Genomic DNA, 12,309 nt, shown 5'->3' on the forward strand with positions numbered 1-12,309 from the left:
GAGTTTGATCCATGGACTCTTATTGATTCACAGAGAGATTCTTAGAGGTCTACAAAAGCAAGATAATAATTTGCCTTTTTTTAAAAATGTTTTTTATATATTTTTTATGGTGTTGATATTTGCACCGATAGTACAAAAGCAGTGCTGGGGTTGACTGCTGGAGTAGTCCTAGCATTAATCAAAGTTGTGTCACTAAATAATACTGACAGTCACTCTATTCTTCACTGTCAACACCATGGTTAAAAAAAAAGAGAGACTAAAACTCAGCTTTACTTAAGAATATCGTGGATGAAGCGGTAAGCATTTTATCTGAAGAATAGATGGGAAGACTGGTTATTGAGATGAGTGTTTGGAAGATAGTTATCTAAAATAACAAAAAACAACATTATTTACTGGCAGCGATAAAGGTTGAGCTTTCAAGGAAAAATTAGAATGTTGGGAAACTTGTATTCTTCACAATGAGCTTGACAGTTTGTTAGTACTTACTGATTTTTCAATAACAGGATTGGTGGTTTTTTGTTTTTTTTTGTCTTTTATAATGAAACGTTGTTTAAACTCAGTGCACCAGCATTTTCCAAGTGACCAATAATGTTACAGAAGCATACAAGGGTGCTTAGATAGACTAGTAGGATTTAGTATAACAGCATGTGTAACAGTTCGTTGACGGGGTTTCAAGGTCAAATGGCAACTCACCTTGAACAAGCTATTGTTTATCACATTTTCATGTATCAAAGACTATCCACAATTACTTGAAAAGGCTAAAGTCATCCTTGATTTTCCATCCCCATATCTGTGAGAAGTTGCGTTGTTTTCAGATACTTTAACCAAAACAATATATGACAACAGATTGAATGCAGAAGGTAGACAGTAAAGAGATTTACGGAAAATGTAAAACAGTGCTACTCTCTCAGTACAGTTTTTTGTTCTGGGAAATGTGGATATTTTTCTTAAAAATATGTTATTTGTGAAAATATGTAATGGGTTTCTTAATATTATTTTAAAGTGAATAAGTATTTAAAAAATTTCTCAGTTTTACTGCCAATATAGTAAATATTGATAAGTATGCCAGTATAAACAAAAGCTTTTTGTAGTCTTCAATAATTTTTATGAGTGTAAAGCAATCTGGAAACAAAAATTTGAGAGACTACTGATTTAGATGCTCTGTCATGACTTTTTCAGTCACAGTGACTTTTAAATGCTGAGTTATAATTAAACTTGTTTTTGACAGGGAGCAGTTCTGAAGCCGGAGCTGAAAAGGGACCCAGTCAGTACGAGGGTCAAGTTGAAGATTGTTCCACATCTCCTTCGTTCTAGACAAGCTGCGGAAACCTTCCCAGCTAACATTCAGGTAATTTTCTTCCAAGATAAAAATGGCCTGTTTATACCTTTTCTGTCTGCTTTAATGGATATTCAGGAGGTAGGTTGATGTATTTAACAAGTTTAATGAGATTTTGTATCTTTTTCTGTCTCAAATTTATTTAGCTACAGAAATGATTAAAAAATTTTAAATTGTAGACTATATAGTGTGTATGGTTATCATTCATCCTAAATGTATGGTGATAATCCCTCTCAAACTATTGTTTTTTTGAGTGGCTTTTCTCCAAAAATGGTTCCACAAGAAATGTTACTTAAGTGGAAAAATGAGTCGTCCTTAATGAAAACCCCACAGGAAAGCAGTGGCCAAAAGCCTCTTGATTCTGTCTTCTTAAGTCTTCATCTCCCTACGCCTAGTGTGCTGTATTACCTGAGGCTCTCCACTTCTTGTTTTGGTTATTGCAGTAGTCTTCTACCTTGTTTCCCTGCCTCGAGGCTTGCCCACAGCCGGTCTGTTTTCTGTATTGCCACTAGAGTTAATTTTTGCGGTTAGAAATCCTTGTATTTTGTTAATGTGGGATACAAGCCCCCCCACGAAAGCCCTCGCCTTTTATCTAAGTGATAACCAGTTCAGCCCTGGAGGCAGGTAGATTTGAGTATGCAGTTGACCCCTGAACATAACAGGTTTGAATAGAATGGGGCCACTTATACATGCATTTTTTTCCCAATAAAAATTATAAATGTAGTTTTCTTATGATTTTCTTAATAACATTTTTTTTTCTCAAGCATACTTTATTGTAAGAATATAGTATATAATATATATAGCATACAGAGTAAGTGTTAATTAACTGATTATGTTATTGGTAAGGCTTCCCGTCAACAGTTTTGAGGAGTCAGAAGTTATATGTGGATTTTCAGTTGCACATGGGGAAAGTGGTAGTTGGCACACTTAACCTCCTCGGTGTTCAAGGGTCCATTATGGTTTTGTCATTAGTTATTTGTTTTTGGTCTTACATAAACCTCAGGGTTTTTTTCTGCTTTTCTGTTTTTTTTTCCTTTTTTTTTTTTTAACTTTTTAAAAAATCTGTGAAATGGGTGGGGTAGTAGCAACTACCTTGTAGCAATGCTGTAAAGACTGAATGGGATAATAGAAAGTTGAGAGCACAGTGGCTAGTACTTATTTAGTTATGAAGTTCTCAGTAAATGGTGAAAAGGTAGCGGTTATTTCCCTTCTGGTCTCATCTCTCACCACCCCCTTGCCCTTTACCTTATGCTCCAACCAAAGAGTGTTGCTCTTTAAATATGCTGTTTTCATGGTTCTGCATCCACGGCTGACGCTCCCTCTGTCTGGCACAGCTCCTCTCCCCACTTCAGCTTTGTTAACATGTACTCCTGTGTCAGGCTTCCCTTGAGTGTTGTTCTCCCTTCTGTCTGGACTGTGCCCATTTCCTGCCCCTCTTCTCTTTCAATCCCAAAGTAAGAACACTCGTTTGTTTGCCCTGGATGGTGGACGTTGACTTGCCTTAGCATCTCTCCCTCTTAAGGCTTATTTGTTTAAGTGGTTGCTTTCTCCTTCTGGATGTAAAACTTTTGTTCCTAGTATCTTGTACTCAAAAATTGGACTAATTTCAAGTTCTGTGTCTCCATTAAACATAAAATTATTAAAAGGCTTCTTCTGTTTTACTTTCCAAGAACTGTTTCCCAGACAGTGTCTTGATAATTTGGGTTCAGAAAATGTGGTTTTAGTAACACTACATTACATAATAAGCAGGTAGAATTTTGTGACAAAATGTTCATAGACATCTTTTAGGTGTATACTTTATTCTTAGTTATTTTTGTTTTTAAAATAAGTCTCCAGCTAAAATTTTATACATTTAAAAACAAACTCGTTGTCCCTCTCCCATAAGCTTCTTTCTTTATTTATATTCCCACTTCTAATGATGGAGTTACCATTCTCATGTATCATCAGCCCTACCTACCCCTTTCTTTTTGACCTGTCAATCACAATTTCCTTTAAGGTATCATTCAGATGAGCTGCTTTTTTTCCCCAAAGACCAATGCCTTTAACTAGGCACATGTTTCCTTACCTTGATTTTGAACATATGAAATCATCTAACATAATAATTCTTCACATATAATGTGTACGCTACGGGTTTTATTTTTTCCCACAAATCATTAGTGCTCTAATTAATCCTTTGCTTCTATTATCTCAGTATATTATTCTATATAATATAGTTTTATCGCATTAATTTTCTAAAAAAAGGTCTTTGCCAAATAATGTAGCACTTGATTATATATTATCCTATGTCCTTTTTAATGTGCGCGCTTGGCTCCTCAGGAAGATCTCCAGTGCCCCGATAGTAGTTCTTGTCTTTTTTGTGTCCCACAGTACCTTGTGTAGTGTTGGTTATGCTGCAGATGCTCAGTCCTGTGTCCAGCCACATACTGTTGTTAAGATGGGAACACTGTTAGTAGTTTTAGGAAAAAGTATGGAGAATTTTTAAAAGATTTTTTTTTTTTTAGATCTTTCCCATTTGAGGAGTTTAGATTTCCTTGATGTTGATGTTTAATATCTGAACCCTCTGGGTGCTGCCCAGACTTCATCTGCCCTGTGAGTTTTTGCCATCTAGACATGGTTACAGCACATGTGGAGCACCTATACCCTGACCATACACTTTTAGAATGAAGCTTTTCTTAATAACTTCTTCCGAATGACTACACGTAATTCAGAAATCTAATTCCCCTCCAATGCTCTTATCTGCTAGTGTCCTCTATGTGATGTGGAGTTGGCAGAATGGTGGTCCACTGCAGTGTGAGCTGCGGGACTTCCTAGTGGTAGACCCACAAGTTTTTGCAGACTTGTGAGGTCAACCATTGTGTTTGTTACTCCACAGACTATTGATTGGAGCTACTGATTGGGTTCCTAAGTTTGTCAGCTAAAATATGTGTATGAAAAAGAACTGCATTTATTCTGAAGAACAAGTATAGTACAAAAGATGTGCTTTTCACTCCTCATATTTGAGAATAGTCAGTTGCTCTTCTTATTAATTAATGTTATTGACCAGTTGTTCCTTTCTCATAGGTGGTATATGATGGACTTTTTGGTACAAATACAAATTCAAAATTAAGAACATTATCCCTGCAATTTGTGCATCACATTTGTATAACGTAAGTTTTTGGAGCTACTTAACTGTAAAGTTTTAGAGCTGTTGGAGTGATCAAATGATTCAAGTATATCTTACCTAGAGAAATTATGTTTGCTTATTTTTTTAAAAAATCTGATTGTAATATGGTTATTTGACTTATTTCACTTATGTCTTTAGTTATTATCTGAAAAGATACGTAATTATTAGATTCTTATCTTGCTTTGTGTATGTGTGCTATTTTTTTTAAAGTTGTCCAGAAATCAAGATTAAGCCATTAGGTCCAATGCTTTTGAATGGCCTCACCAAGTTAATCAATGAATATAAAGAAGTAAGTGACTTGTCTTTTAACTTTTGTTCACATTTTATATTTTAAAGTATTTTCCGTTACAAGCTTTTCTGGTCTACATGTTAATTTAGTTAGTTATGGTTTGCTCTGCTTCCATCATTTCTTAACATTTTTACTTGAAGTGGTACAGATATCAGAAATTACTGCCATCCTTTGCTTTTTTTGGGGAAATAAATATTAAAACCTGATATGAATCTCGAGGGGTCTTATCATTTCTTTAAATAACATCTTTAAAAGCGAATACATTTTATTCTACTTTTAGCACTCTGCAAAAATGGAGTGAAAAGAATTAGTTAAATTTTATTATTTCCATAGTTAATATTTGTATTTGCTTATATTGAGAAACAGTATTGATTCTTGGGAGCGGACATTTTACTGATTCAGAATTCTATCAAAACATGCATTCAGTAAATTTTTGATTCATTAAGCTAAGTAGCATGAAGATTCTTTGAATTGTAGAGTTTTAAATCCTGTTTAAATCCTGTTGTCCTTACTGTATCACTCTCACTATATATAGTATTTTAAGGGAATTTGCTTAGAAAGTAAGGATTCAAGAAGTCTAGTTAACATTATTTCCCAAAGTCTTAGCTAAACATGAATGCATGTTTGCAGGAGTAAAATGATTAAGATTTTGTCATTTGGAGTTAGAATTGAGTTTGAATCCAAGTTTTGTTCTTCTGTGAGCTACTTAAATTCTTTAGACCTTCACTCTTTATTAGAAAATAATACTACTACTTAATTGGGTTTTGTGAATATTAAATGAGAAATACACTTAAATCATTCAGCTCAGTGAAGGCACATTAGTAGATGTTATTACTAGTGAAAAGCTGTTCATTGTACAGTTGTGCTTTGGGGGCAGTGTTAGGCCTGGCTCTTCTATCTTTTCCTGTCGAATAGTGCTTGCATGGATTTTAAGGCCTAGGGAAACTTTCAGATTATTTTTATGGCATAGTCAGATGCTTTGGATGGTTGGTAGAAATAAAAATGCTTTGGGGCTTTTAGGGAAATCTGTATATTTAAAAATAGGTTAGAGAGGCCAAATAAACCATAGGGCCCTAATCCCCTTAGCTCCAGGTGACACCCGCATGTCCTCCTAGTGATGAACCCATGAGAGTGACCATCTCGGTGTGGAAAGGTGAATACTACTATGTCCTTCAACTTACAGAAGTGTTACTTGGTTCTGCGTTGTCAGAATATTGGTTTTCATTAAACCATGTAAAATTCTGTTTGAGGAGGCAACTTCATTCATTTGATGACTATGATCCCTTTAATTTTTTATAGTGGAAGATACAAGAGGAAGCTGTTTTTTACAGTGCAGAGTTTAAAAAGAATTCATCCCTAGCTTACTGCAATTTTGGGTGAAAGAGGGAGGATTTTACCCTGTTGGTTGAGTGGTTAGTTTTCTAAGTTAAGAAGGTGTTTTCCTAGTGTGTTGAAGATGAATTTTGGTGTTTGCAGATTACATAGTATTGAACTATATCCTGAACTTAGCACCAACTAAGAGAACCTTTTTATCTATGACCACTGCAGTTTCTTTTTGGAGTGAGTTGGGGATGCAAGGTTTTGTTTTCCTTTTAGTAGTGTGATGAATTCTGGGTTTGTACTTTTTCTGTTTGTTTCGTTCAGATGCTAATATCGTGAAGTTAGGCAGGGTGATATCAGGTTTACCAAGGATCAAAATAATGCATGTAATTGTAGCAAAAAGGTTATGCCGTTTACTGTGTTTTTTGTTTTGTCTGTTTTTTGTTCTTTTTTTTTTCTTCTTAATTCCAAGGACCATAAGCTACTGTCAATGGCATATTCAGCTGTTGGAAAACTCTCCAGGTGAGTAAACTCTTTTTCAGTGAGAGATACCCTGTTGGTAAACTAAGAAAAATTATATGGCACTTAATAATGGTTGGAGAATAAGTTTGTTGTGATTCTGAAAGGAAATGTATTTAATGGCCATAGGTTGTTTAGAAATGTCTTCCTTTTAGAAGGAAACTGATGGGAGACATTTTAACTTACATTTGATGATAATGTCACCATATTAAATGGTAGTCTGGATGAAATTTTGAAGTGAATTGTGTCATAATGGGTTACATTTTCTTGGATTCCAGAGACTTTTGATTGACCTTAAGTGTTCTTGTTGCTACTTACTCTGCTAGTCTTTATAATCCTCATAATCAAGGTCTTGCTAATGATTCTCTTTTTCGATAGTGTTATATTATGATTCTGAGTGGCCCTGTTTCCAAAGATGAATGTTTTTCTTTTGCTTATTATGATTTCTTGCTTCCAGTTCTTTCTTGTTTCCTCTTCCTTTACTGTATTTCAAAGCAGGGAGATAGAGGTGCAACATCTTTGGTGACACCAGGTGCTGCTTGCACCCTGGCACAGGTTCTGTTTTGACCTGTGTAGGTTAGGTCTTGCTCTCCTGTACTATGCAGGGAAAGGATCTTTGGGGCTCAGAAAAAAAGCTACCCTAGGTTAACCGATACAGTGCAGGGTTGTCAGCAGACCTTGTCTCTTCTCTATTGGCATGAAGTAATAAAGTCCCTTATCACGATAGCCTTTAGTTTAAATAGCAGTTTGGTTTAATTATCTATTTCTTTATATTAAAATCAGAAATGTTAACTGAATGCATGGACTGTAATAAAGAGTGGATCATGTATATATTAATCAAGGGTTACTTGGATTAGACAGCTGAAGAATTAAATATTATAAAAATATTAACCCTCTGGTTAGGTAATTTAATGAGGCTGACATAGTTCAGAGAAGAAAATGCAAGTTAAGGAAAATTTGTGTTTAATTTCACTTCTTCCGTATCATGGAAATGATAGTAATGGTGATCTTGTATTCTCTTACAGTCGAATGCCCCATTTATTCACTAAGGATATAGCTCTCGTGCAGCAGCTTTTTGAAGCCCTGTGTAAGGTAGGAAAATACCTAGGAAGGTTATGCTTTCTGTTTGGATGCTCACTTGGAAACCCAACAGGGTGGGAAACACTTTTAATTATCTTTTACAGGAAGAGCCCGAGACTCGACTTGCTATTCAAGAAGCATTATCTATGATGGTTGGAGCTTATAGTACTTTGGAAGGAGCACAGAGAACTCTCATGGAAGCACTTGTGGCTTCATACTTAATAAAGGTAGGGTCAGCTCTGAACTGCAGTGGCTAGTAGCATATGCATTTTATCCTTTTAAGAACAAAATTTGAATTGCTTTTCTCCTTAACTATCTTGATAATTAAGAGGAATATTTACTTTTACATGGACTGTAATTTATGATCTACATATTTTTAATTCTTCGTGATGGAAATCTTATTTTAGGGGAGGAGGAATAGTGATATTCACAGAGACTTTATGTTTAAAGCCTTCCATGTTGAAAAACTGTTGTTAATGTCATATTCTTCCAGGTGGAAGTGTTTTATCTTAACTGGGAGCTGTGCGCCACAGTCCATTGGGGTTAGGGTTCTATAGGTAATATTGAGGGAGAAAAGCAGAGAGAAAGAAAGACAAATTTGATATATCAAAATGCGTCTGTAGGAAGTAAGCTAGTATCATCATACATACTCACCTTCCTTCTAGTATTCTTTATTTGGTTTTCATGAGCATTTAATGTAGAGTTTTGAATATATATACACATATATATGTTTATACACCATATAATATATAATATAAAATAATATATCATGTATTTGCTTTAGTTTTTTTTTTTTATTTGTCTTCCATTTCTTGGAGTAGAGAGGAAGATTAAAAGAGGGAATGATGTCAAAAGTATTATTGAGATTAATATAAATTGTGTTTTCTGAGATTTGGCTGGCATATTTAGTACATTTATATTAAGGGAATTATTTAAGGTTCAGAAAGGTATCTGGTTTCTATTAAAATATGACAGCATAATTATGTTAACTCAGAAAGCTTGTTATAATATATAGAGTCCCATTGTTAAATTGCGTGGTGTACATGGTTCATGGTCATATATCATGGACAAAGAATTATAGGCTTATTTGCAAGCTCATTAGAATAGAATAGAATAGAATAGAATAGAATAGAATAGAATACTGAAAAATTTTTCTAGATAACCTTATGAGGAGGAGTGGTGCTGGTTATATTTGTGTAGATCAAATCATGTAACAATATTACCAAGTCAAAGGTAATTTATTTTCTTTTCTCAGACTATATTTAAAGCAACCAGACCCTATGCTAAATTACATAGACTATCCTTAATATCATTGCTCTTTAAAGTAACTCAAGGAAGACTACCTGAATGAATAGGGGGACAGTATCTATTTCTTAGTGTCATCCATCTCACTCATGTTGTGACTGGAGGAATGGCCTAAGGGGAAAGTACATGAGAATAAAGCGTCAGCATCAAATAAATTCTATAGTTGCTTTTCTGATTGAGCTTTGTAGTCATACGTTATTAATCTATTTACGTTAACTGAATATACTTACGTAGTTGAAACTCTATCTTGGAGTCAGTTTTTATGTTAGAGCTAATCTGGAACAGTTAAGGGGGGATATTTTGCTTCATACTTGTAGGGATTCCAAGTGAGATCTGTTTGTGTTCCCTGTAAAATATCTGAATTTTACTCACGTAACTGAGAGTTTGAGAGTTGGGGAAACAGGTGATGGGTATAAACTGTCATAGTGACCTTGGTCTCAAGGTCGGGGTGAGGATATGTGGGTACAGAGATTCTCTGACTATGGTCTCTGTGGGTTTTCTTGCTTTACTTGGAGGGTCCTCTTAGATCATAAAAGTACTTTTTAAGTAATATCACTATCCAAGGACTTAAACAACATGATTAAAAATCTTGGACAAATGATTTATCTTAACTTTATTTATTTAGACATTTATTGAAATAGCAACTTAAATTTTGATTTTTTCCAGTTAAGATGACTTATCTTGACTAGAACAAGTTGTCTGTAATTTTTTTTTAAATCTGTGTTTTTTCGTGTGTGTGCATGTTTATGTATCAAATAGCCTGAAGTTCAAGTTCGACAAGTGGCTGTGAAATTTGCGAGCACGGTGTTTCCTTCAGATCATATACCTTCCAGATATTTGCTCTTACTAGCTGCAGGAGATCCGTAAGTTTCAAAAGATATTACTTTGAATTTGGATTTATTTTAAATTTATTTGAAAACTACTAAAAAGTATGTTGTTCATAATGTAAGTCTATGGCATTTAGAAGCAGTTTCTTAAACAGTTAAAATTATGGCCCTTGATATGATACAGACCTGTAGTTATAACCTGTCTTGTTTTTACTGGTGGATAAAATTTTAAGATGCAAGCCTCATGACTCTTCAAATCTCATGAAATTTCCAAAAAGAAGTAACTTCTTATAATATATATTATGACTCTTTGCTTAGATAGCCAAGAATTTGTTTAAGGCATTTTCTCAGAACCCCAGCTGCCAGATAAAATTATTGTTCTTAATCTTCAAGTAATCATTCTCCAGTTGGTGAAATTTATTCTTATTTGTCTTTCTGAAAGACGGGAAGAAGTTCATGGAGAAGCACAGCGAGTATTAAGGTGTCTTCCTGGTAAAAACAGAAAAGAAAATGCTTCTAAGCAGATGCCTTCTTTCCCAGAAATGGTATATTATATCCAAGAAAAGGTATGGCATTTAACTTTAGATGATAGTTTGAGTTATGTAATGGATATGAAAATAAGCATACATATTTTAGGTGACACGTTTAAAATGTTATCGTTAACTGTGGAATAGTAGTAGTTTCTAACAAAGTTAATATTTACAATAAAAGGTACAAAATGAGAAAATGTAATTAATTCTTAAATGTAATCGATCTGTTTCATCCAGATCTGAATTGCTTACAATCTGACTGTGCTTAAAATTTTTTCTCTTGGTAAAACATGCTTAAAAATACATTTCCTTTTTGTTTTTAAGGGCGTTATTTAGGGCACCATAAGTTGAAGACTGTTTCAGGGTGCAATTGACATTTTTTCTACCCTAGCCATAAGAGAACATCACGTCTGCTTTTGCAAGTCCCCTGTTTTTGCACAGTGTTCTCTGCTAGTAGATCACACAGAGTATTGGCAGTCATAACCCCCAGCCCTGATCCTGTCCTACTTTTTACATCAATGTTTCTTTGAGTATGCTGGGGCAAACCTTACTGCCTTCTTCCTGTGCTGGTGGTTCTAGCTTTTTGCTCAGATAGACATCTTAAGAGAATAGGAGTTCAGTATTAAGTAGCCATGATTTTGTACTCCATAGTACTGTCATATTTGTGGTCAGAAGATGCTTTTGTGCTCCTATATTCCTCCTGCCTCCATTATTAATAAGAATAACTAACATGCAGTGGCCTGGGGTGACTGTGTCAGTAGATATCTGGAGTAGGTTTATTCTTTTTAAATAAGCCAGGAAAAAACAGGAAGAAAAGGCGATACACCTGTCATTAGGATTTAAGGGACATGAACAATCAGCATGATTAATGGGAAGATGTTGTGACTAGAATAAACAGTAGCAAACAATAACGTAGCTAGAAGTACAGTTATTTTTGAATTGAGGAAGGAAACATGGGCACCATTTTTCAGTCATCGTATTTGGGGCTTATTTCTGTTTAGGCTTCCCACCGAATGAAAACTCCAGCCAAGTATATGACTGGCACCACTGTCCTTCCATTTAACCCAGCAGCCTTTGGAGAGGTAGGACTGGCATTTATTTCTGTTTTGCTTTCTCTAAAGATGATAAATGAAAATGTCACCCCCAAAGAGATGTCTATGAATTTTTTGTGTTCTAGATAAACCCATAAACCAGGTTATTAGAAAAATGGTATTTGGTAATTGGTATTGTTTTAATTCATAGTGGAGTCTATATGTTTATCTCAGTGAGATTTTCTTTTTGAAAGAAGTGAATGCTCTGCATTGATTACTATTGGGATTTTACAGCCAATTAGATTTAAATTTTAAAGCCAACAGTATGTCGAGGTTGTTTGGGGTCTAGTTTTGAAGGTTGGAGAGTGATAGAGATTCATTTGTCACATTTATAAGGGAAATTCTATTGTTTAGGTCATTGATTTGCATTAATTAAATGAGAAGAGATGATAATGTTCAGAATGAGGAAGAATACTCACAGTGTAATTTCTGCCTGTCCTAAGGCTAGAGATCCAGAGGACTCCTCGGTGGCCAGTTTATATCAGAGGTTTTTATGGTGTCGTATCTACTCTCTGTAGATGATTTGAATCCATATTCTCAAATTCTTGTGTCAGTGGAGATTAAATACAACTAGAGTTCCACAGGAATAGATCATTTGCCCTAGGTTTCTGCTCAGTATCTCTTTCCCCTCCCCAGCCCTCCCCTCCTTTCTCCTCTTCTCTCTTTCTCTCTCTCCCCCCTCTCTATCCGCTCTCTCCCCTCTCTCTCTCTCAGACACACCTTTTAAAAATAATTTTTTTTGGATAATTTAGACTTTAGAAGTTGAGTTTGCATTTTAACTCCATTAAGCTCCACTAAAAACACTCTTTGGATTTATAAAAGCTTGTTAGGTAAATTTTGCTTCGTATG

General features: G+C 34.9%; 1 protein-coding gene across 4 annotated transcripts in view; it reads left to right on the top strand.

Annotated features, from left to right (window-relative positions):
* ECPAS (Ecm29 proteasome adaptor and scaffold) overlaps nucleotides 1–12,309 on the top strand; it is an 87,780-nt gene that overhangs the window by 37,279 nt on the left and 38,192 nt on the right. For all 4 annotated transcript variants that reach the window (XM_016129999.2, XM_016130001.2, XM_016129997.2 and 1 more), the window contains 9 exons: nucleotides 1,229–1,348; nucleotides 4,397–4,482; nucleotides 4,710–4,788; nucleotides 6,581–6,630; nucleotides 7,653–7,719; nucleotides 7,812–7,934; nucleotides 9,772–9,875; nucleotides 10,282–10,405; nucleotides 11,371–11,451. In XM_016129999.2, coding sequence (XP_015985485.2) covers nucleotides 1,229–1,348; nucleotides 4,397–4,482; nucleotides 4,710–4,788; nucleotides 6,581–6,630; nucleotides 7,653–7,719; nucleotides 7,812–7,934; nucleotides 9,772–9,875; nucleotides 10,282–10,405; nucleotides 11,371–11,451 — 834 coding nt within the window. The remainder of the gene's footprint in view (nucleotides 1–1,228; nucleotides 1,349–4,396; nucleotides 4,483–4,709; nucleotides 4,789–6,580; nucleotides 6,631–7,652; nucleotides 7,720–7,811; nucleotides 7,935–9,771; nucleotides 9,876–10,281; nucleotides 10,406–11,370; nucleotides 11,452–12,309) is intronic.

Source organism: Rousettus aegyptiacus, unplaced genomic scaffold (genome assembly GCF_014176215.1).
Source record: "Rousettus aegyptiacus isolate mRouAeg1 unplaced genomic scaffold, mRouAeg1.p scaffold_m13_p_3, whole genome shotgun sequence".
NCBI classification, from domain to species: Eukaryota; Metazoa; Chordata; class Mammalia; order Chiroptera; family Pteropodidae; genus Rousettus; species Rousettus aegyptiacus.